Source organism: Acomys russatus, chromosome 27 (assembly GCF_903995435.1).
Source record: "Acomys russatus chromosome 27, mAcoRus1.1, whole genome shotgun sequence".
Taxonomy (NCBI): Eukaryota; Metazoa; Chordata; class Mammalia; order Rodentia; family Muridae; genus Acomys; species Acomys russatus.
In genome coordinates, this window is record NC_067163.1 from 57,942,860 (window position 1) to 57,966,532 (window position 23,673).

General features: G+C 53.7%; 1 protein-coding gene and 1 pseudogene across 6 annotated transcripts in view; both read left to right on the forward strand.

The window, feature by feature from the left end:
* Window positions 1-1,574: 1,574 nt before the first annotated feature.
* Window positions 1,575-23,673, forward strand: part of Eps15l1 (epidermal growth factor receptor pathway substrate 15 like 1) — an 80,682-nt gene continuing 58,583 nt past the window's right edge. For all 6 annotated transcript variants that reach the window (XM_051169417.1, XM_051169418.1, XM_051169421.1 and 3 more), the window contains exons 1-4: window positions 1,575-1,646; window positions 22,291-22,332; window positions 22,827-22,916; window positions 23,371-23,418. In XM_051169417.1, coding sequence (XP_051025374.1) covers window positions 1,614-1,646; window positions 22,291-22,332; window positions 22,827-22,916; window positions 23,371-23,418 — 213 coding nt within the window. In that variant the 5' untranslated portion in view covers window positions 1,575-1,613. The remainder of the gene's footprint in view (window positions 1,647-22,290; window positions 22,333-22,826; window positions 22,917-23,370; window positions 23,419-23,673) is intronic.
* LOC127210372 (uncharacterized) lies at window positions 8,574-8,654 on the forward strand (annotated as a pseudogene).

A 23,673-nucleotide genomic window follows, 5' to 3' on the forward strand; every position in this document is an offset into this window, starting at 1 on the left:
CATGCAGTTTGTAATGTGCATTCCCACATACCCATACACCAAGTTGCCCTTTCAGAGCAGGTTTGGTTCCCAGCACCCATGTGATGGTTTATAACCATTAGAAAACCCAGTTCCAGGAGTCGGATGCCTTTCTGACCTCTGTGAGCACCAGGCACACAGGCAGAGCACAGCCAGCCAGCCAGGCAACATACAAATCTTTTTTGTTTTGTTTTTTGAGACAGGGTTTTCCTTTGTAGCCTTGACTGTCCTGGACTCACTTTGTAGACCAGGCTGGCCTCGAGCTCACAGAGATCCTCCTGCCTCTACCTCCTAGAGTGCTGGGGTTACAGGCGTTTGCCACCATGCCCGGTTTACAAATAAATCCTCAAAAATATAAATTAAAATGTAACTTAAAAAAAAAAGAGAGAGAGAGAGAAAGAAAGAAAGATGCCAGGGTATCTGATGAGATAGTTCATTGGTTAAGGGTGCTTGTTGCTTTTTTAGAGGATTCAAGTTTGGTTCCCACTCACATGGGGGGGGGGGAGCTCATAAGGCCTCTTCAGTCCAGCTCAAGAGCATCTATCAACCTCTTCTCTCCTCCGCAGGCACTGGCCCGCATGCAGCAAGCACATAGGCATACATTTAAACACACACACCCTCCCCCACTAAAATGTCAGGCCACACCCGCATCTGCAAGCAATCAGAACCCAAGTCTGTTTAACAAGCGCACTGGGTGGTACTGACACCGCACGCGGCCCAAGCTGGACTTGAGTACCATGGTGCTTTGGTCTGTGTCAGTGGCCTGTCTTGTACCTGTCTCCCTGGTTCAGCAAACCATAGGCATTTATTTGTAGGGGCTGCCAGAGTAGACGGATTGAGACGGTGCCTGGGTTGAGGCAAGCTCACACTCAAACCCAGACTAGGAGGCGCATAGGGCTAGAACAGGGGTAGCCTAGAGCGTCCCCAAGCAGAGAGCAGGAGGCCCGCGGCCTGGAAGGGAGGTTCACTGTCTCTTGGGGTCCCTGCTCTTCAGGAGCCTCCCACGTCCCGCCCGGGTCCGCCCACTCCAATCAGGTTGTGTACATGAGGCCCCGCCCCCTAAACTACCCCGCCCACTCCGGGTTCTTTTCGCTCACTAAGCCCGATCCCCACACCCAGGTCTATTCCAGACAACTCAAGTCGAGGGCTGCCGTTAGGCTCCGCCCTCGGTGTCACCCTGTCCGGCCCACTCCAGTTAGGCGACCCGCCAGAGCCTCCCTAACAAGGCTCCGCCCCCGGCCATATTCGCTCCGCTCCCTCCAGGCAAGACTGCTATAGGCTCCGCCCTCGATACGTGCCTCCCGGCCCACTGCAGTTAGTGGGCCATCAAGGCTCCGCCCCCGACCAGAATCGCCCCGCCCTCTACGGGCCGACTGTACTCGAAGCTCCGCCCCCTACTGCAAAACCGAGCACGTGAGGCCGTAGATTTTCATCTGCGCATGCGCCCTCTTTCTTCTACTCTAGTCCTCGGGCCGGTCATCGCAGTGGCCCGGCTGCGCGCGCATCGCGACTCGGCGTCCCAGTGCGCAGGCCCGGCTCCGCCCCCGCCCCGCCCCCGCCCCCTTTGGCACTCGGGAGGCCGAGTCCGCACGAAGATGGCGGCGCCGCTCGTACCCCTCTCGCAGCAGGTATGGTGCCGGGGCGCGCCGCGGGGCGGTGCGGACGGCGGGTGCCGCGGGAAGGGAGAGGCGCCGCGGAAGCGCGGCTCCATGGGACGCGGCAGCGGAGGCGCGCGCTGCAGGCTCGGGCGGCCGAGAGGCCCGGGGCTGGGCGTCCCTGAAGGTGACAGGCCGGCGCGGCCCGCCGGCTCTCGCGCCCGGCCACCCTCCGCGCGGCTGCGGAGAGGGGAAAGACGCGGCCGCCGCGCCTGTCTGCTCCGCGGGGCCGGCGGGAGCCCGCGAGCCGCGTCGCGCTTCGTCCCCTCGGAGGTGGGCGAGGGCGGTGGGCCCAGCCGCCAGCCTTTGTCTCCCGCGGGGTCTGGTGTCCGGGCGCCCGGGGATCCGGGACACACCCGCGGCGACTCCCGCCGCCCAGCCCTCCTTCCCCCGGGAGCCGCTTCCGCTGCCCCGCGCGTTGCCAAAAGCGGGGGTCCCAGGCCCCTACGGTGGGCGACAGTGTGCATTCTCAGAGTCGCCTGTAAGCGTATCCAGCGTCACAGGACGTACAGAAAAGCCAGGAGAGGGCCGCCGTGCTTCTAGGCAGAGACGTTCATTCATTCATTCTTCAACCCCCTCTCTCCAAGGTGCGTGGGGTCAGGGGCTGGCGGCGTAGCAGTCTCCCACTGACAAGGTCGCTGGTCTCCTGGAGGTGACGCCCGCCCCTAAGTAGAAAGCACTCCTGTTTTGCTAATTTGCCAAATTACCCATTTGTCCTCCGCAGCATATTATAAGCACTTTGCTAGAACCGCCTTGCACGAGGTCATGGTTACCAATGAGGAAGCATTTTATGTTGGGATCCTGGCCCCAGCTCTTCCTGAGTGTCCTTGAAGCAGGCACACATCAATTACCTCATTTGGAAAATAGAGCTATAAAATGCATTAGCGGAAGGCGAAGAACTGTGGAAAGCACATACTGCCTAACGCACTGGAAGCTCTTTTGTTACCATCATTCAATTTGGGGGTTTGGGACTAGAGACCTAGGTTTGGGACTAGGTACTGGGGGTGCAGCAGTCTCCCAGACAAGGTCGTTGGTCTCCTGGAGGTGACACCCATTAGAAAGCACTCCTGTTTTGCTAATTTGCCGAATCACACCATTTGTCCCCCACAGCATATTATAAGCACTTTGTTAGAATCTGTCTTGCAAAGTGCCACAGCCAGTATGAAAGCAAAAACTGGTGAGAACTGACTGGCAGGATGGAGCACCAGGTTACCTGGTCCAAAAGAAAGAGAAATACAGGGTTGTTAAGTCCTGGAAGAAATAGCCACTCTGCAGTCCTAAATTCACAGTGTAGAGACCAATGTTTTTTGTTTTTTTCAAGACAGGGTTTCTCTGTACAATAGCCCTGGCTGTCCACGAACTCACTTTGTAGACCAGGCTGGCCTTGAACTCACAGAGATCCGCCTGCCTCTGTCTCCCAATTGCTGGGATTAAAGGCGTGCGCCACCACCGCCCGGCTGTTCATACAGCACCTGTGAATGTCTTCTGTCAGTGGTTAAGGACCAGGCAGGTATGAGGTATGCGTTGAGATGGAGCCTTGCCGTGTCGCCCAGGCTGCCTTCCAACTCCTGGCCTTCCTCCATCCTCCTGCTCCAGGCTTCCAAGTGGTTGGGACTGCAGATACTTGCCGCCATGCCCAGACATAAAGGCGGACACTGCTGTGTAGGCTCAGAGGAAGGGAAAGCTGGCTCAGCTGAACCCACTGAGGAAAAGGTGCTCTTGGCTGTGCTTAATTGTTAGAAGTGTGTGTGTGGGTGTCCACCTGTTTCGTGGCAGGTTCTTGCTGGCCTTGAGTTCATTGGTTAGGCCGGCCTGGCTGCAGCAAGCCTGGGGAGCCTCCTGTCTCCAGCTCCCCAGCACAACATTGTGTGGCGACTTTTATGTGAATCTGGGCGCAGAACTTGGACCCTGGTCCTTTCAGGACAAGCATGCCACCAAGCGAGCTGTCTACAGCCCAGTCATTATGTCTGGCTTGCTGAGAAGGTCTCTTCAAACTCCCTAATATTGACATTAGCCATAATTTGGATTTTTAAAAAAAATTTTAGCCATGTGGTAGCTGACGTTTATGGAGTACATGGATGTTGGATACATGTCGTCAGTTTTTCCAGACACCAGAATGTCAAGGAAGAGGTTCGTGCCCAAGCATGGTGTTAACTCTCAGCTAGCATTCCTATAACACAAAGGTCTAGGCTAGCCTGGGCTATATAATGAGGCCGTGTCTGGAGGGCAGGTTTCTATTTTATTAATAGAATTACAGAGTAGGATAGTGTTTGCCATAGTGAGGTGACCGACGTGAGAACATGAGATCATCTTCTTAGAACCTTCTGGAATAGAATCCAGATTCTCTCTCCTTAGGTGTGCGTCAGCTTCTGACTTGCCTGCCACATCTCTCCTTGGCACCATGGTGTGGCCAGTTCTCTGTTCCTTGTGTAGCCAGCTGTGGCATCATGGTGTCACCGAGGGCCAGCCTCCTTTCTGAAGCACTCCAACCTTTTTCTTCCTGTGCTCAGCTCTGGTTCCTTTCCTTCTTTCACCAGCAGCTCAGATGTCATCCTTCCCAGAGGCCTTTGCTAGTCATGGCACACAGCCACGTGTGCCTCACACAACCCCAGTCCTCTCGTGGTCCATGGAAGGCAGCTGTGAGCCTGTTTGCTATCTCTATGTCAGACCTGTTGCCAATGGGAGGCAGACAGTTTGCTCAGTACCCAGCACTCAAGAAGTGTCATGTAAGCGGGTGTGGGGACTGACTGCACCAGCAGCAGCTCCCACATGGCCCTCCTTCCCTGTGTGGGATGGAGCTCTGCGGGTGGGAACTGGAGCTGAACCAGCAGTTGAGGAGACATGGCCTGTGGTGGCTCACAAGCTCAGGTGCCTTCTAAGCTGCTTTCCCTTCACCCACTCTTAAATTTTTGTGGTGATTCTTTAAATTTTTTAAAAAATTAGTTTATCCGTGTGTGTGTGTGTGTGTGTGTGTGTGTGTGTGTGTGCGCGCGCGCGCGCGCACGTGCCATGGTGCATATGGTACTCAGAGGACAACTCTCCTGCATTGGTACTCCATGTGAGTCTGGAGTCTTGCTGTGTAGCCCAGGCTGGCCCTAAACTGCTGATTCTCCTGCCTTAGCTCCTGGAGAACTGTGGCCACACACGGTACCTGGCTCTTCCCTATTTCTCCTTGTTAGCAGAAGGCCTGGCCCACGACTCTCACACCTATTTTAACAGGGGCAGTGTGCTGAGGGTTGGGTTCAGGGTTCACACTTGCTGGGCAACTACCCACTGAACAGTCCTCCTATTTATTGTGTGAGCGTGTGTGCACATGGCACGTATGTGGAGGTCAGCATACAAGATGGGAGTTGGTTCTCTACTTCCTCCGTGGGGTCCTGGGCATCAAATAAGGTCATGAGGCTTAGCGACAAGTGCCCTTACTCACTGCTCACTGAGCCATCTCACTGACACTAAGTGGCCCAATCTGCTGTTGAGCTCATGGCAGTGCTCCTGCCTCACCCTCCTAAATGCTGGGGCTACAGATGTGAGCCACCTGCTCAGCTGCTATGCTTGCCCTTCTTTTTTCCCTTAAGATGTGTGTGTGTGTGTGTGTGTGTGTAGGTGCCTGTGGAGGTAAGAGGGTGTTGGATCCCCTAGAACTGGAGGCTTGATGTGGGTACAGGGAACCGATCCCACCCTTAAAAGCTGAGCCATTTTTCCAGTGCTCTGCGCCTGCTTGCCTGCAGGCATTACTGCTACCCAGGTGTAAGGCAAGGCCCTGTGAAGCCCTGGAGCAAGCTCACGTAGAGGAAGGGGGCTCCGGGATGCCGTAGGACTGAGGGGTTCCGAACAGAGTGCTGCGGTGTGCTTGGGCCTCCAGCGCAGGACCAGCAGGAGCCCCTGCTTCTCTTTCCCTGCCAGCCCCAGGGGATGTTTCCGGTTGCCCCAGTCTCTCTAGCTGCACCCTGACCTGCAGTCTTGCCCTCAGACCAGACTGCACGTGAGTGCCTCCTCCCAGGCCCCTCCGCTTCCCCCACCTCTCTGTCTACCTCCCTTCGCCTGCTCTCTGGTCCCAACCCCCATGCTCAGTACTCTAACCTGCCTTCTGTAGATGCTCCCAACACTCTCCTCTGCTCTTTGGGGGCCTGCTGGACTCTGGGATTGGCCACTTCCTGAGCTTTGTGGTTCTCTGGGGAGTCCAGTGGCGCCGAGGCATGTCGCACCCTCTACCAGTCTTATTTCTTCCTTTTTCTCCGAACTACCACTGTGGAGATGTTCTAACGACTCCCTGGGATCAGAACCTTCCGTGCCGCCCATCCTTCTGGCAAGGGGTTAGGGAGGTAGCTCAGTAGTAAAGTGCCTGCCGTCTCTGGGGAGCCAGCACCCCAGTCCCACTCAGCTCCTCTTTGGCCCCACTTGACTTTGCTGAGTGGCCTTGCTATTCCAGTCTCAAGTCCTGACTGCTGGCTTTCACTGGCCAACAGGCTCTGGATCCTGGGGCTGTGGTGACACTGGAGGCCGTGACTTACTTGCCTTTCACCCTCCTGGACCTCAGATTTCATTCTGCCAAGTGTATCTGTGGTTTCTCTGTTCATTGTCCCTGGTCCTCATAGAGAGGGTGCCCTAGGCTGGAAGAACTGCTGAGGTCCCTTGTTTCATTTCTTACTTCCAGGGGACTTAGGGGCGTGTTCTTGAGCCCTATGCCGCGGTTGCAGGTCTTGGTTGTTTCTGGTGCTGTGGATGAAGCCCAGGTCCTTGCACTTGGCAGGTGGTGCTTTACCAGCCCCCAGCCCCTTAGAAAGAGTCTGCTTATTGCATGAGAAGCAGTTGAGACCATAGTCAGGAAACCTGTGAAAGTCCCATAGCTATGGTGCCACATTGAAGTCAACCATTGTTGCCTGCTGTAGAGCCCCCTCCCAGCCCCATTCTTCTACACGGCCTGCTGGGTACCCCCCTTTCCCCCAGCTCTGGGCCACTCTAGTTTGTCAGAAATGAATGTCGAGGGCCTGGGGACATTCGTTTGTCCCATTGTGCCTGTGTTATTTTCAAGGTTCTTATCTTTTCTGAAGGCTGTGCAATGTGCCTTGAGGGACAGTGAGCAGGCTGGGGCTGATTTGGCCTCCCCTGGAGCTCAGAACCCCGGCCTGCTGTTTTTTTTTTTTTTTTTTTCCTTTTCTTTCCTTTTTCTTTTTCTTTTTTGCTGACTCCTGAGCCCCTGTCGAGCAAGGTCACATGCTTCCTCCCTCAGCCCCGGTTCCCATGCCTGTTGTGAGCTTGGGTCAGCTGCTCTAAGGAGCCAAGTGCCTGCCTTTGCATGAATGGTTCTGGAGGGTGAGAATCACTTTCGATTTGAGCCCTTGGCTGTGTTGCCAGCCATGATGCACAGACAGACCTGCCCTTGCTCATTGTTCTGGTTCTTACCATGTAGATGGGTCAGCTAAGGTCGGAGCCCACTGCTCCCTGGCTGCGTGGTGCCTGGCAGCCTCACCTGGCCTGCTTCTCTGACCCAGCTCTTCCTGTTGTGCTGCAGTTTCCTGTCCTGGAAGGATCATTTTCAGGTACAGTATGGCATTGATGTCACTGTCTGCCAGCAGGAGCTGTCTCTCTGCGCACCTTCTTATTGTTTATATCCTTGGACTTTTTGTTTTACATTGATATATTTGTGTGCGCTGAGTGGCCACTGCGTGTGTGGTGAGAGGACAACTTGCAGGAGCTCTCCTACCATGTGGGTCCAGGATGGAACGTAGGGGTCAGGCAGTCTATGCGTAGTGTGTACATTTTGGCTTAAGACAGATATTTCACCTTATGTCGTCGTCCCTCCCCGCCCCCGACAGAGTTTCTCTGTAATAAGCCTGGTTGTCCTGGACTCAATCTGGGTGCCAGGTTGGCCATGAACTCAGAGATCTCTGCCTCTGCCTAAGTGCTGAGATTAAAGGCGTGCGCCCATGCCCAGCCCATTCTCCTCTTGAACTTGTCATCCTCCATCTTCATCTGCTGAGTGCTGGCCACACCTGGCTTCCATGGCCTTTTCACTGTGAGTGACTTTGGGATGGCGGGAGAAAGAAAGGTGCTTTGGTAAATAGGACAGGGGTGTGTGCCTGGACTGCAAATGGGTCCTGGACAAAGGGCTGAGAGGTGGCTGCTTGTCTAGAGGCTGGCTGAGGCCCAGGGTTGCAGGGGGAGTGACACCTGCCCACTGTCATCAGGCAGGGCCACAGCTTGCTGCTGGCTCCCATGGTGCAGGGCATGATGGGTTCTTCTCCCTGTGGAGTTTAGGCTGTGAGCTCCTGTGGCTGACGTGGGCTTTTTTTTTTTTTTGGTTTTTTCGAGACAGGGTTTCTCTGTGTAGCCTTGGCTGTCCTGGACTCGCTTTGTAGACCAGGCTGGCCTCGAACTCACAGCGATCCGCCTGCCTCTGCCTCCCAAGTGCTGGGATTAAAGGCGTGCGCCACCACGCCCGGCTCTTGACGTGGGCTTTTAAGCCACTAGCCTTTGGTGTATGAGTGTGGGCTCTGAATGTCCCTAGGTAAGTGTTTCCCTCCGCTCTCTGTCCCCAGCAATCCCAGCAAGGTTCTGAGGGCACAACAGTTGGGGCCACAGGCCCTAGTGCTTGTGCATGGGAGAGCTGTCACCCTCTGATTCCAGCCAGGCTTGCTTCCTGCTGACTGAAAGCAGGGAGGCCCTGGAAACCTTGCCTGAGAAGGGCTGCCCCAGGGCCATGGTGCCTGCAGTGTTCTGCCTGGAATACCCTTCCCTTTCTCCCTGCTGAGCAGCTCCTCCTGCCCCAGCTGGATGGACTCCTCAGGGGGCCTTTCCTCTCAGATGGCCTGTGGGATGGACACCTGCCCGCCTGTGATTCCTGTGTTCCTGCCGTCTCTCTGTCTCGTCTCTCTCACTAAACAGCAGAACATCTTCTGAAGCTTTGTGCAGAGGCAGTGTCGAAGCCAGTGAGGTTTATCGGAGGCTGACTATTGCTAATTGAAACCATCTTTTGACACAGGCTGCCGTGGAGCCCAGGCTGGAACTCACTGAGTAGAGAGATCTCCCTGCTCCTCCCTCCCAGTGTTGGGATGAGTGGCTTGCACCACCATGAGCATCCTCTACCCTGGCCTGTTGTTGTTGGTTGGTTGATTTTTTTCTTTTTCTTTTTTTTTTTTTTTTTACCGAGATAGGGTTTCTCTGTATAGCCTTCGAAGTCCTGGACTCACTTTGTAGACCAGGCTGGCCTCAAACTTATAGAGTTACACCTGCCCCTGCCTGCCAAGTGCTGGGATTAAGGGCATGTGCCACCGTGCCGGGCTTGGCCCTAGCCTTTTAACGAAATTTGTTTTGAGGCAGGCTTTCCCAGTGTTTCCGTCTCCATGCTTCAGTCTCCTGAGTAGCTGGTGGCCTCAGTAGCCACCATGCCTGGCTTGGCCGTTCCTCAGTAGAGTGGTTGGCTCATGATGTGTTGCCTTTCCCACCCATGTCTTATTATTCATTCTGCATCCTAGGGCATGGCTGCAGCTCACAGTTGAGCTGTTAGAGGGTGTGAACACCGCGTGGGGCCTGGGCTGTGGCTTCACAGCCACAGGGAATGCTGGGTGTGGGTGTGCAGTGGCAGAGGAGCAGTCAAGAGGAAGCAGCAGCTGTGAGATGGCTCAGTGGGTAGAGACACTTGCTGCCACACCTGGTGACTTGAATCCAGTGCTGAGAACCGTGTGTAGAAGGAGAGACTCAGCTCCTCCAAGCTGCCCTCTGACTTCCACAGCCTGTGCACACGCACGACCGAGTAAACAAGGGATGGAGGAAGGAGCCTGTGGGCGAGCTGAGCAGAGGCTGAGGCCAATGCTCCGGCTCCAGGGCAGCCAGGGGCCACCTCTCACCTCTGCTTTACCTCTTTGGCACATTGGCTGTCACAGGGAATCAGCCTGCTCTTCCTCCAGCCCCCTAAGCCCTTTCTTTTCTGGGGCTGGGAATGGAAACCGTCGACTTGCACATGCTCGGCAGTGCTGAGGATGTGTTTTCATTGCTGGAAAGGGTAAACTGAAAAGCATACCGCCTCGGATGAAGAGAAGCTGGTTTTCAGGCTGGTGTGTGACTGCAATATTAAACAGCGTTATCACCCTCATATTGGGCTGCATGAGCCCCCGCCCCTCCATGTCTGTTGGGGTTCTGGATGCAGCTGTGCTCTGACGAGGTCTGACAGGCATTTGACTCTTGGGTTTGGTTCTTTGAGGCTATCCCCATTGCTCCTGGTAGTTCTGGAACCTTGGGGTGGAGCTGGGCGTCTGGGCCAGGTGGGGCTACTGGGCACCCACCAGTGCTCCATGGGTTGGTGTTGTCTCTCAGGCCAAATTCTTTCATTGAAGGGCAGGGCATGGCTCAGAGTGGCAGATGTGTAGAGGCGGGGAGTTCCTTTCTCCACCCTCACAACTCCAACTCCCACAGTGTGGAAAATGCAAGGAGAAGAAAGGGTCAGGACACGCACCTCCATGAATCAGACCCTAAGAAGTCCCTCTTTCCTCAGTCTGGGGCCCAGTCTCCCCACATTGCTCTGTGGCTGACACATGTGTACGGGGCAGTGGCTTGGTCTTGGCTGGGGAGCAGTCAGCCCTACCACTCAGCACAGAAATTGTTTGTGACATCCAGGGTGTTTTGTGGACTTCAATAGGCAGGAAAGGAAAGGAAGGGTGAAGTGCTGCTGTAAGCATGACTGAGGGTAGGGAGCGGGTGGGTGTGTCCGTGTGCTGCCATGAGCGTGACTAAGGATGGGGAGCGGGTGGATGTGTCCATGTGAATTTGTGCATGCGTGCACTAACCTGCCATGGACCCTTTCGGGTGGCCTATCACGGAGATAGGGCATTCAGTAGAGACAATGTGAGACGGTGAAGGGGTGCTGCCTGCTCCTCTAGTTAGGCTGGGGAGAGGCTGGATTGTCCTCCTCGGCCTAGTCCATGGTGCTATGTCTTTGCGTTTGGAAATGGTGAGGGAGAGACTTGGTGCTGGCAAGTGGGACTCAGATGTGGTGGGCAGACAGAGGAGACTGGTTTTTGCTTTTTCTTGTCTAGACACAGCTCTGACCCTGGTCCCTTCACATGGCCAGTGCACTCCTATGCCTGTTGGTTCTGTTTCTTTCTTTCTTTTTTTTTTTTTTGAGACAGGGTTTCTCTGTGTAGCCTTGGCCATCCTGGACTCACTTTGTAGACCAGGCTGGCCTCGAACTCACAGCGATCTGCCTGCCTTTGCCTCCCGAGTGCTGGGATTAAAGGCGTGCGCCACCATGCCCAGCTCTGGTTCTGTTTCTTAATAATTAAACTTTATTATACAACCCAACTAGCTTACACAAGAAGGAAAAAAGGTTAAAGGGACAAAAGAGTGAACCTTCTGGTATCTGTTCCACAGGACAGGTCCTTAGGTGTCTCTCTGGCCCACGTGCTGGTCCAGCCAGTCCGCTGCTCCCCAAGCTCTCTCCCCCAGGCTCAACTTGTTCTCTCCTCCCCAACTGCCTGAGTCACGTGGGAAGGGCCGTCTCCTTCTCCCGGTGAGGGTCAATTAGAAAGACAATAGTCCAGGTGGGGTTCCCAGGTCTGCTTCCTGAATTCCAGGCCCAGGATGGCTCCACTCAGTCTGTCACAAGGTATTCATGGGGTGCCCTAAGGGTAAAGCCCGCCAAGACTGCTTCCACCTGTGACAAAGCTTAAGCTTTCCCACATATGCCTGTGTGTGTCAGCTCTAGATGCTGCAGCTGACTGCCTGCTGTTTAAGGATTCAGGCCTTAGCTGGCCAGTGCCCAAGGCTGAGGATGCCACCAGTGATTGTCCAGACTGGCAAGGAGGCACAGGCTAGCCCTACAAGGCTCAGGGAAGCACCCCAGGTGGAGGCCAGATGCTAACAACCCAAGTCCTGGGCCCTGTGCTTAGGTAGGGGACAGCAAGCTAGGCGGGGGTAGAGTCCACGAGAGGAGCTGACAACCCCGGACCGTGGAGGAAAGGTGCCTGTCAAGGCCCAGGGCACCTCTCAGAGACAGAGCAGTGCAGAATGGGCTTCTCCAGAAGGTGGGAGGTGGTCCTGGGCACGACAGGCAAGTCTGCTGACTTGAGGTACCCTTTGGGGTGCTCACCCCCAGGCTTTCTAGGGTACTGTTCAAGCATGGGCAGGGTGGGTGGTCCAGTGAAGTGTCGTGGCTTCTTGGTAGTGCTGCTTGGCATCTGTTGAATGTGTCCTGGACAGACTTGGTGTGGAGGCTGCTGGAGCAGAATCTTCTCTCTGTTGCACTGGGTGCTTTTGTTTTTGTTTGTTTGTTTGTTTGCTTGTTTTGAGACAGGGTTTCTCTGTGTACCCTTGGCTGCCTGGACTCTCACTCTGTAGACCAGGCAGGCCTCAAACTCAGAGATCCGCCTGCCTCCTGTGTGCGGGATTAAAGGCGTGCGCCACCACATCTGGCTGCCTTGGGTGCTTTTAATGGCCTCTGGAAGGCAGTCACACCTGCATCTTAGCTTCTAAGGTGACAGCCACCCCCCCCCCCCACCCCGCATTCATTCTACACACCAAATCTGGGAGGCCAGTCTTGCTGTGGCTGTATATGGTCCACTGGCCCTCTGCTGTGTAGGCCCTCCCAAGGCGCTCACCCCAGCTTCTTAGCCTAGTGTGACAGCTTTGTTGCCCAGCGTGTGCTCTTCTGCTTGGCTGAATGCTTTACCAGCCAGCATCTTCTGTCATCATCATCGTCGCTGTTTTTTGGGACTGGGTTTCACTCTGTAGTCCATGCTGACGTGGCCTCCCTACTGCTGAGTGCTGGCATGTGCGTGATGACAGGTGGCTTCTGTCTGCCTTCTGCTGCAGAGTCCTGGACCTGCCGGATCCCTTGCCTCAGCCTTGAAGCCCCTCACTGTGCCATACAGTCCCTGTCTGTCATCCTGGACTCCCTTGGCCATTGCTGTCCCTCATGAAGCCCAGAGCATTGTCATGCACACTGCGTCCTCAGTCAGGGCCTACCTCTGTTTGCAAGACCTGCCCAGAGTTGGGGAAGTTTGAGTGTTTCCAGGGATGAACCTTCACCTGCAGCCATGTGATGTGAATGGATCGCTGCAGCCAAGGGCCGCAGGTCTGTGGGCTGCAGAAACAGGTCCACTGTCCCAGGGCTGCCCAGCAATCCAGGGCTGGGCTGAGAAGGGAGTCCACATCGATTGGGTGGAGCTGTTGGCCTCTGCACAGGACTGCTTAGCTGCCTGTTTTCTGAGACAGAGTTACCTTCGCTTAGGCTTGCCTGGAACTCACAGCCAGCCTCCTGCGTTAGCCTCCCAGGTGCTAAGGTGACAGGCATGCATGTGCCACTATGCCAGGCTGGGACTACTTGCCTTAGTGATTCAAGTCAGGGTGGTTGGAGGAGCTGGCAAAGCCAGGCAGGCTGCCTTAAGGTGAGTTATCTCAGAGAGCTGCTGCCAGTGACCTTTGCCCTCAGGGTCTTTTCTTGTGGAGGAGGCTAGGATCCAAGGTCCCAGTTGATGCTCTCAGCTCTTAACTCTGAGCTCTGGTTGGGATGGGCGCTCCCAGCAAAGCTGTCCCTACATCATTCAGCTCTTGGAAGAGTTTGGGACTCTAAAGATCCTGCTGACCCCACTGTCATCTCTTCTGCTTTTCTGTCCTGTGGACAGAGAGAGATGGTGCAAATCTGAAATTCCAGGGAACCTGGAGGAGCAAGCCAGCTACTTAAGAAAGCCTTGTCCATATGCCCTGCACCTGCCATGTTTAGGTTTCAGTCTCTGGTCTTTTTCTGTGGTGCTGGGAGTGACCATCCTCCCTTCTTACTTGGCCAGTGCTTGGTATCCTGTCTGCTGTGCTCGGTCACTCTCAGGGATCACTGTCCCACCTTGTCCATCCATTTTTACTTCAGGAGGGAAACAGCCCTCTCATCCGTCCCTGCACTTCTGGGCAGGCTTTTCTGTTTTACTCCAGGCCACTGCTGTAGCTGAGGACACAGATGTGTGAGCACCTGTGCTGGGGTTTTCTGTTTGCAGGGCTAGTGCTGGAACCCAGGGCTTCGCACAGACTTAGCCCTCTTCTCCCCACAAGCCTCGCCCTGCGCAGAAAGGCTGCTGCTTGTTCCTCGCTGTTAGACCAGAGTCTGCTTGTGGTGGTGGAGCTCTCCTCTCCAGCACCGTCTTCAGGGCAGCAGGCTGGCCGTGCTGCTTCCCTGGCCGTGGCCTTCTCCCCAGACTCCAGAGGGAGGGGAAGGCTGCTCTCCAAGCCCCGGCCAACCACATGCACGGTTCTTGTGCCTTGCTTTTGTTGTGCAGTCGGAGCCTCACTCTGTGGTTTCATTATGCGTCCCAGGCTGCCTGCAGTCCATCTCCTGTCTCAGCCTCAGCTCAGTGGGATGCACGCCCAGTGCAGATCATCCCTTTAATTCCAAGGGCTCATTTCTGCTCTTTGGGATGGGATTGCAAGTGGCTAAGGGTGATCTCTAACTTGCTGTGTAGCTAAGAATGACCTTAATCTTGGCTGTGAGCCTGGGTGCATGTGTGTGTGTGTTGTAGTCACGTGCTCTGTGACAGTGGTATGGAGATCCATGGGGCTTTTCCCCTCTTCGCTCCAGGCAGCACTCCCACCTTCCGCTTCCCAGTTCCCCAGCCTTCAGCAACCAGCTGTTGCTGTGGCTTTAACCTGACACAATGAGCACTCACCTGTGGGACTGACCTGTTGTGATGGTCTCCTGTTGCTGAGTGTGGCCACAGGGTCTGTGTGCTGGTTTTCTAGATTAGCCTGTTTTCCTATTTTATTTGTGTGTTTTGTTCTTAAGTCCATAGTCCATTTTTCACTTTAACTTTGGTGTGCTTGAGTATATGCAAGTACATGTGTGTGCTTATGTATGTGGAAGCTGAGAAAGTAATGTTGGGTGTCTCCTTCTATTGCTCTCAAGCTTAAGCTGGGCGTGGTAGTGCACGCCTTTAATCCCAGCACTTGGGAGGCAGAGGCAGGTGGATCACTATGAGTTCAAGGCCAGCCTGGTCTACAAAGTGAGTCCAGGACATCCAAGGCTACACAGAGAGACCCTGTCTCGAAAAAAAAAATTAAATTAAATAAAAATTAAAAATTTTAAATTGAGTATATATATATACTTGTATATGTGTGTATATGCTTATATACATATCTCTATACATATACATATATACATACACATGCTTGTCCACAAGACTGTTACAGTGCTCCTGTGGTAGTCAGAGGTTGGCTTCTACCATAGAGAGTTCAGGGATCAAATTGAGGTTGTAAGGCTTGGTGACAGATGTGGTGCTGAGCCTTGTCACTGGCCCAGCCTTGTCTTTTGAGACAGTCTCCAAATGGACCTAGGGCTCATTGATGGCTAGACTGGCTGTCCACTCAGCTCTGGAACCCACATCTCCTTACAAGAGTTCCAGATGCATTGGGCCACTCCCAGCTTCCTTTTTTCTTTTAAATGTATGAGCTATGGATTTGAGTCAAGTCTCCAGGCTGGCACATCAGGCAGCTCCTGCCCTCCCCTTCTGCCTCGTGCCCAGCTTGTTACGCTACATGTTGGCCTTCAAGTGTGTTCTTTTGTGGAGAAAGTTCTGAGCCTAGGTTCCCCTAGAGCTAGTAATTCCCCTGCCTCAGCGACTGGCTGGCCCTGGAACTGTTCTAATGTCCTCCCATTAGTGTTTGCCAAGCTGACTCTCGGGGAGCCATGTTGTGGCTTCCAGGGGGACAGATGGAAATGTGAATGTGGGCTGGTCTGGTGACAGGGTGGTCTACATAGCAGCTCTTCTTGTCAGAGTGCAGGCCCAGGACAGCCGCAGCACTGTGCAGTGCTGGGTGTTTGGCAGCCCCTGCTCATGGTCCTGCTGGGCCATGCCTTTGCTGGTTCTTTGCACCTTTTCTCCAGCTATATCTCTATCAAAATGGCCCTTGTGTCTTTGGCCACTCGTTGGACAGTGCTGCGCACCCCAGCTCTAAAACTTCATCTGTCCCTAGACTCTGAAGATTTTTCTCCTGAATGTCTCATATTTTAACATTTTACACTGAATGAAGTCTGTAGGCTCAATTTTTTAAACCAATATATTTTATTAACAACTTAGTGACTGAGCATACGTCACTTATAACCTGACTAACCAAAATAGTAGGAAATGAGGATTAATGGACACAGTAATAAAACCGTAAGGATATCAGTTCTGAGGAACGATTCTCTGGATGTGAGCCACAGGATTTCTTCTGCTGGAACCTGGAGTAACCAGAACCCAGAGCCTCAGCAGGAGCCGAAGCCCCGAAGCCTTCCCTCGAGCGGTTCTCTCTAGGAGCGTCTTGAAGTGTAGCGATGAACAGCCAAATCTATCCCAAGTCTCCAAAAAGCCCCGCCTCCAGTTCTGGCTCATTTATATATCTCCTCCCAGAGTCAGTTCACGGGATCTTTTCAGCTGGCCAACAATTAAGCTCCTGCACGAGGTGGTTGCTCTTCTAGTGAATTAACCTCACCTGTTCTCTCACGAGACCGGTCCAATCCCGCACTTGGGATCCTAAAAAACAGGTTTATCTCTCCTTCAGAAGTCCGTTATTATTTGAGTTTTCATCTGTGTCTTTTGTTTCACCTGTATGTGACCTGCATGCAGACTGAGGCACTTTGTTCTGTGTGTTTTAAGTACTCCAGCATTGTGCTGAAAACTGTCCTTAAGTACTCCAGCATTGTGCTGAAAACTGTCCTCCTTTCAGCCACCAAGCCACTTCCTCCCCTCCCAGTCTTCAGATGAGGAGTTTACGTATTTAAAACAAATGATCACATTTACTTATGTGGGGGACACTATAGTGTGTGTAGATCAGAGAGGACAGCTTGCAGGGGTAGGGGTCAAACTGAGGTTGTTGGGCTTGATGGCCAGCACCTTTAGCGACGGGCCATCTTGCCTGCCTGCTTTATTAGACTCCATTGGAACAGGGCTCGGTGGTGGAGTCCTTGCCTAAAGTGTGCCAAACTCAAGGTTCCACCTCCAGCATTGCAAACATGGAGGCAATTGAGCAGGACAGTGCTGCTGCCCCACACCTGCAGTCCCAGTGCTTTGGGGGCTGAGGCAGGATGATTGCTGGGAGCTGAGGCCAGCCTGGGCTGCATAGGGAGTTCAAGGCCAGCCTTGGCTACATGATGACATCCTGTCTCAAAATGGCAAAACTATAATGATAATAATGAGCTAACAGATCCATCTCAGTGGTGCGTCTCAGCAGTTACGTCTAGCTCTGCTCTGCTACACGGTGCGTGCTTGTCTTCTGTGCCGTTCTCTCTCCCTGGATGACATGGCTGTAGAAGGCCCTGCAGTCAGACACGTTAACTTTTCTTCCTCTGCCTCCTCCTCTTCTGATTTCCTTCCTTCCTTCCTTCCTTCCTTCCTTCCTTCTTTCTTTCTTTTTTAGACACCATTTCTCTGTGTAGCCTTGGCTGTGCTGGACTCACTTTGTAGACCAGGCTGGCCTTGAACTCACAGCGATCCACCTGCCTCTGCCTCCTGTGTGCTGGAATTAAAGGTGTGCGCCATCATGCCTGGCTTGATTTCTTATTTTTACTTGTGGGTGTTGGTTCCTGCATGAGTGTGTATGAATTGCACAGACAAGTGCCTGTGGAGGTCAGAGGAGGCAGCAGGGTCCCTGGAACTGAAATTGTAGGCTGCTGTGAGCATGCTTGTCTCAGGCCTTTGCATGATCTGTATGTGGTCCTGACCACTAAGCTGTCTCTCTAGCACCCTCTACTATTTATTCTTTAAAAAGGAGTGAGGGGCTGTGGTGGTTGAATAGTATGGACCCCATAGAGTCATGCATTTGAATGCTTGGTCATAGGGAGTGCCACTATTAGGAGGTGTGGCCTTGTTGGAGGACGTGCACACTGTCGGTGGGCTTTGAAGTCTCCTATGCTCCAGCTCTGCCTAGTGTGGAGTCAGAGGCCTCTCTTGGCAGCCTGAGGATCAAGATGCAGAACTCTCAGCTCCTCCAGCACCATGTCTGCCTGCGTGTTGCCATGTTTCCCACCATGATGATAGACTGAATCTCGGAAAGTGTAAGCCAAGCCAGGCGTGGTGGCGCACACCTTTAACACCAGCACTCGGGAGGCGGAGCACTGAGTTCGAGGCCAGCCTGGTCTACCAAGCGAGTCCAGGACAGCCAGGGCTACACAGAAAAACCATGTCTCAAAAAACCAAACCAAACAAACAAACAAAAGAAAGTGTAAGCCAGCCTCAGTAATTGTTTCTTTTATAAGAGTTGTCTTGGTCATGGTGTCTTTTCACAGCAATAGAGTCCTAAGTAAGATAGGGCTGACAAGATAGCGTGTAGGTAAGGGACTTGATGCCAGCCTGACAACCCTGAGCTCAATCCCCTGCATTACCATCCTGTCCTAACTCCCACTCACATGCTGTGGCATGTTTGCACAGGAATGCACACACGTACACTTTTTTTTTTTTTTTTTTTTGAGACAGGGTTCCTCTGCTTCCTGAGTGCTGGGATTAAAGGCATGTGCTGCTACTGTCCAGCTATTTTAGGTTTTTTTTTTTAAAGATTAGGACCAGGGGCTGGAGAGATGGCTCAGAGGTTAAGAGCACTGTCTGCTTTTTTAGAGGTCCTGGGTTCAATTCCCAGCCACACATGGTGGCTTATAATAAGATCTGGTGCCCTCTTCTGGTGGGCAGACAGAACACTGTGTAGCTCTGGAGGTCCTGGAACTCAAACTCATAGAAATCCACCTGCCTCAACCTCCAGAGTGCTGGGACTAAAGGTGTACACCTTCCAATTTTTTAATAACATCCCCTTGCTTTGAGACAGGGTCCATGTAGCTGAGGTTGGCCTCCGACTCACTGTGTAGCAGCGGTGATGGCTTTGACCTCTGTGTCCTCCCACACCTCCCTCCTGAGTGCTGGGCGTATTTACGTGGTTGTAGGGATGGAGCTATGCTTTGTGCATGCCAAGCAACCACTCTGCCAGCCTTGACCCTGTCAGTGGGTTTTTATGTGCATGGGTTGAAGGGGCCTCCCACCTCAGCTGCAGGTCTCACTGCCATGACCAGCTTCTCTGTTCCTTTCTGCTCGTCCCCACTGTGAAGCTCGTCCTCGGATCCGGCCTGGCCTAGAGAGAGCTTTGCTCTGGTGGTCAAACATCCAGAGAACCATTTCTCCATGCACTTGCCACACGGGAGATCTGGTGCTCACCCAGGGTGCAGGCCCTGGGAGGAGGGCTGGGATGGCAGACTGGCACTCACATGGCTGCAGGCTGTGCTTGGCATTGTGTCTGGGCTTCCGAGTGGGACTTCAGACTGCGGCTGTCCTCCTGCACCCAGGGCACTATGGGCTCCCTGGAGAAGCAGCAGGCTGCACGTTTTCAGTTGCTTTATGTACTCAGTTTCTGGCCGTGCATGCGCTGGTTTTATAAAGTGCATCATTTCCCAGGTCACATGTCGATGTAGCTGTCCAGCTCTGCCCACACCTGGGCCGTCGCTACAGCAAGTTAGGATGGAGTGAAGGCCTTCCAACCTGGAGCTCCTGCAGCCCCAGCACTCACTGCCGCACTGGGGAAGCGTCACTGTCCCACAGTAGACAGGGCTTGCGTGTTGTCTGTAATCCTAGCCTTAGGGAGCAGAGGCAGGAGTTTGCTGAGAGTTTGAGGTCAGCCTGAGATAAGTTGGAGTACCAGGTCGGCCAGGGATACATCCCAAAACATGGTCTTCCGACAAGAGTGCTGGATGAGTGAGCAGTGAGGAGTGGGGCCGTCTCTGTCAGGTATCCCAGCTGCCCTCGTCCTGGTCCTCCTCCACTTGGGAGCGTGTTAGGATGACAGGCGTGTGCTACCTGCTTCCCTGTGGTCTGTTAGGAGAGTGGATTATACATACTTCTCCAGAAGTTCATTCATTCTTCTCTGCTTTTCCATCCCTGCCACCTGTTGAAGGCCATAGAGCTCCTAGGGCCCCCCAGTTTGGGGCTGTAGGCATAGCTAAGGAAGAGCTGGCCTAGCATGTGTGAGTCCCAAGGATCAGTCCTGGCTACTGTAAAACACAAAATAAGCCCTTTCAGATTCAAATTCTTACAAGAAACAAACAAACAAACAAACAAACAAACAAACTACCTGTGAGCTGGGCATGGTGGCACATGCCTTTAATCCCAGCATTCAGGGAGGCAGACACAGGTGAGTTCAAGGGCAGCCAGGGCTGTTAAACCTTCTCTCAAGAAACGAAACCCAAACCAACCAAAGAAAACCCAGTATGTGTGGGTGTGGCGTGGACAGTGTCCCCAACCTTTCAGAGAACAGATAGCATTTGGCCTCTCCTCCTACCACGTATGCCGGTCTGGCTAGTCCATGAGCCTCGTGTTCTGCCTCTTCACAGTAGGGCTGCTGGGATTATAGCTGCCACACGGAAAATGTGTTTTGGAGATCCAAACCCGGCTTCTCATGCTTGCAGGGCACGTGCTTTACCCCTGAGCCATCTCCTCAGCCCTAAAGGTCCCAGGCTTATATTCAAGTACAGTTTCAGCTGAGCTTGTAGTAAATGGCTGTTGCAGGAGCTCGCCAGATGCGGAGTCTTGTGAGGAGCCTGCTCTTGGCCGGGTCCTGCTGGGCTGTGATCCCTAGAGCGTCGCTCCACAGGGTGCTACCACACTCCTATTTTCTGCAGCGCACACAGCTGTAGTGTGCGCAGCTGCTTCAGCAGCCGTGTACAGAGCTGCTCCATGTCGCCCCCCGGCCACCTTGCCCAGCTGGAACTGTGAAGGGTCCCAGGGACCTGGCATGCCCTGCAGCCTCCTGCCTCGAGCGTGGCCCTCTCCCTCTAGGGTCAGCCTTGTGTGGGTAGCTCGCGTGGTAGCTGTGCGCTTACCAAGCTCCCCAGCCTGGGAGCTCACCTTGGGGACCACTGCCTGCATCATGAGCTAGCCATGACTGAGTCACTCACTGCTCATGCCTGTTTCGCAGATGGCGTCACAGTGAACTCTGAGGCAGCCTGCAGGTGTGGCTTCAGTGTCCCCAGGAAGCCCTGGCATAAGAGGATGTGTGATTCAGGTCTGACACCTGCCCTGCTTCCCATCTCTGTCGCAGCACTCTGCTGTCTGCCTGCCCCTGGGCTGCAGCGGGCTTGTGTGGGTCTGGCTGTGGCAGCCTCTCTGGATGCTGGGCCTTGCTTCCCTTGACGGCGGAGTTAGCAGTTCTGCTTGTTTTGGGATTTGCCTTGAGACAGGGGCTGCCAGCATCATAGGCAGGCCCGTTAGGAAGTTTATTTTTTCTGTTCTTAAAAGACAGTTTCACTATGGAGCCCTAGATGCTCTGAACTCAGTATGTAGAGCAGGTTGGCCTAAGACTTACTGAAATCCTCCTGCCTCTGCCTCCTGAGTGCTGGGGTTACAGATGTGCACCAGCACCTAAGGACGTTTTGATAAATCTCTCTCACCATCCCTCCATCTTCCTGCAGCTGTGGCTTTCACCCTCACCTCACGCTCTTCACTTGGCCTTGGTGTGCTGTGTGCTGGGTGATCAAGAACACATTTACCTCCTGTAAGCTCTGGGGCTTAGGAAGGCCAAGCAGGACACACCCTCCCCTGGGGAGTCACTTGCAGGGTGCCAGCAGCCTGAAGCTTCAGGGTGTGGGGCCCTGTGGCTGAACCCACCCTCACTGGTTGATCCTGTCTGCATCTGGACTGCAGCCTCTGGAAATCCCCAACAGGGGGGCACCCTTTTCAGAGAGTGGCTTGTTTGTTTATGTGTTTTGCTTTTTTGTTTGAGACAGGGTCTCACTAAATAGTTCAGACTGTCCTGACTCACAAGACTCCTACCTTGGCCACCCTCTCCACCAGGCAACTCTTTCCTCCCTATAGAGGTGTCCTGTTGAGGCCAGTGGGGGAGGTAATGGGAAGAGTGGGGACCTGTGGACTGGAGTCAGGGTAGAGCCAGACCTGGAGAGTCCTGGCTGAGTGTGGAGTGTCCTTGGGCTTCCAGCATCACGTTGGGTGTCCTGGAGGATGGCTGCTGCATGCATCTGTGTGCTGTCACTTGGCAGGTGGCTGGGGGGACCTAAAAACAGTCAGCCAAGTGCATGCTTGTGACTCAGGGTCACACACAGACACTCCACCCACACATGGGACTAGGAAGGAGGCAAAGAGAGGGGCTCCGCCACCACCACTCCTGGGAGTACCCTCTGTGCACACATCCCTACTAGGACCACAGCGTATTTTGGTGATGGCAAAGCATTGTGTATTGTCACCTCCACTTAAGATGCTAAGGTTGGCCTGGTGCAGTGCTGAATGCGTGTAATCCCAGCACTCTGGGAGGCAGAGGCAGGCAGATCTCTGTGAATTCTGGTCTACAAATTGAGTCCTGGACAGCTAAGCCTATGCAGAGAAACCTTGTCTCAAAAAAACAAAACAAAACAAACAAAAAAGAGACTAAGGCTGGAGACCACTTGACCCTAGGAGTTCAAGACAAGCTTGGGGCTAAGTGTGTCAGCTCAGCCCCTGCTGGTGATGTCAGTGCTCAAGGGTGCGAAGCAGGAGGAGCTGTCTGGCAGCGCCTCGTCCCATAAACATGAAACAAACCAGCGGAGACCGGCTGGACAGCGCCTGCAGGGAACAAGGCCAAGGGGGAGAGTATTCCGTGCTGGCTGACCACGTTCTGACTCTTCTGTTTTGTTCAGATTCCCAGTGGAAATCCGTTATATGAGTCTTATTACAAGCAGGTATGTCTCACTGCTATCTTTTTTTTTTTTTAACATTTTAATTTATTTTAATGTGTAGATGTGCATGTGTTCACCTGTGTCATGTGTGCTTGTGGAGGTCAGGGGACAACTCGAAGGGGGGCGGTCAGTGTTCTCCTTCTACTATGTGGGTCCCAGGGATCAAACTCAGGCCGTTGCCCACTGATTGTCTTTCCAGCCCACCAGTGACTTTGTATATGTTGTGTATGTACGTATGTATGTATGTACATATGTATGTGTGTATGTATGTATATATGTATGTGCGTGTATGTATGTATGTATGTGCGCGTATGTGTTGGTGCTGGGGCGGAACCCAGAGCCTCTTACATACAGAGCTGCTCAGCCACTAGGTGCACCTGCCACCTGTTACCTTTGCAGTAGAAGTTGGGAGCACATTTGAAGTGGCTTTTTGTGAGCACGTATGGGGAGATGGCGCCTGTGTGATGGTTTTGCCGACTCTTGCTGCCCTGTTGCAGGTGGACCCTGCCTACACAGGGAGAGTTGGGGCCAGCGAGGCTGCACTGTTTCTGAAGAAGTCGGGACTCTCAGACATCATTCTGGGGAAGGTAGGAAGATGAAGGCTGGCTCCTGCAGCCCCGGAGTGAGCTGGCCATGCAGACCTTCCTGAGGGCAGGCCAGGGCACCCCGAGCCTCTTTGCTGTAGCTGCTGGGTGTGAAGACAGGCCTGGGTACCTTCCACAGCCATCCTTGCACTTAGGAGTTCCAGGCCAGTCTGGTCAGTCAGATGGTGCTCACCTTCGAGGTGCAGGCAGCAGGCCAGAGCACAGTGCTTTTGGTGTCTCGATAGCTACGGGTTTGTGTTGCCGTGTAATGACTCAGTGGGCGCCTTCACTCTGAGAACTAAGTGGGCATAGGGGGTCTTTGGGCACTGCCACCAAGTGCCTGGCAGGGCTGTTAGTCCCAGTGCCCATAATCGAGAAGCAGTTGATGTGACTCCTGTTACATCCAACTTGGTTGGTGAGTGACAGTCACACTCACAGCACTTTTGTGTCTCTACAGATATGGGACTTGGCGGACCCGGAAGGTAAAGGGTTCTTGGACAAACAGGTATATATGCACACACGGAGCAGGGGAGGCGCTGGGCACCCCTGAGGCTGGAGGACTTGTACGTTTCTGCCACTGTCTGCTATTGTCCACACACACCTGCCAGGCTCAAGTGAGAAGTTCTCATTTTGGAATGCAGGTCCTTAAGTATGCCTAGCGCCCTGACTCAGTGACACACCTTTGCCTGTTGCCCATCTCAGCTTCTTTACCTGTTGCAGTGGTTAATTGCCCTGACAGAAGCAACTTGGGGAAAGGGCG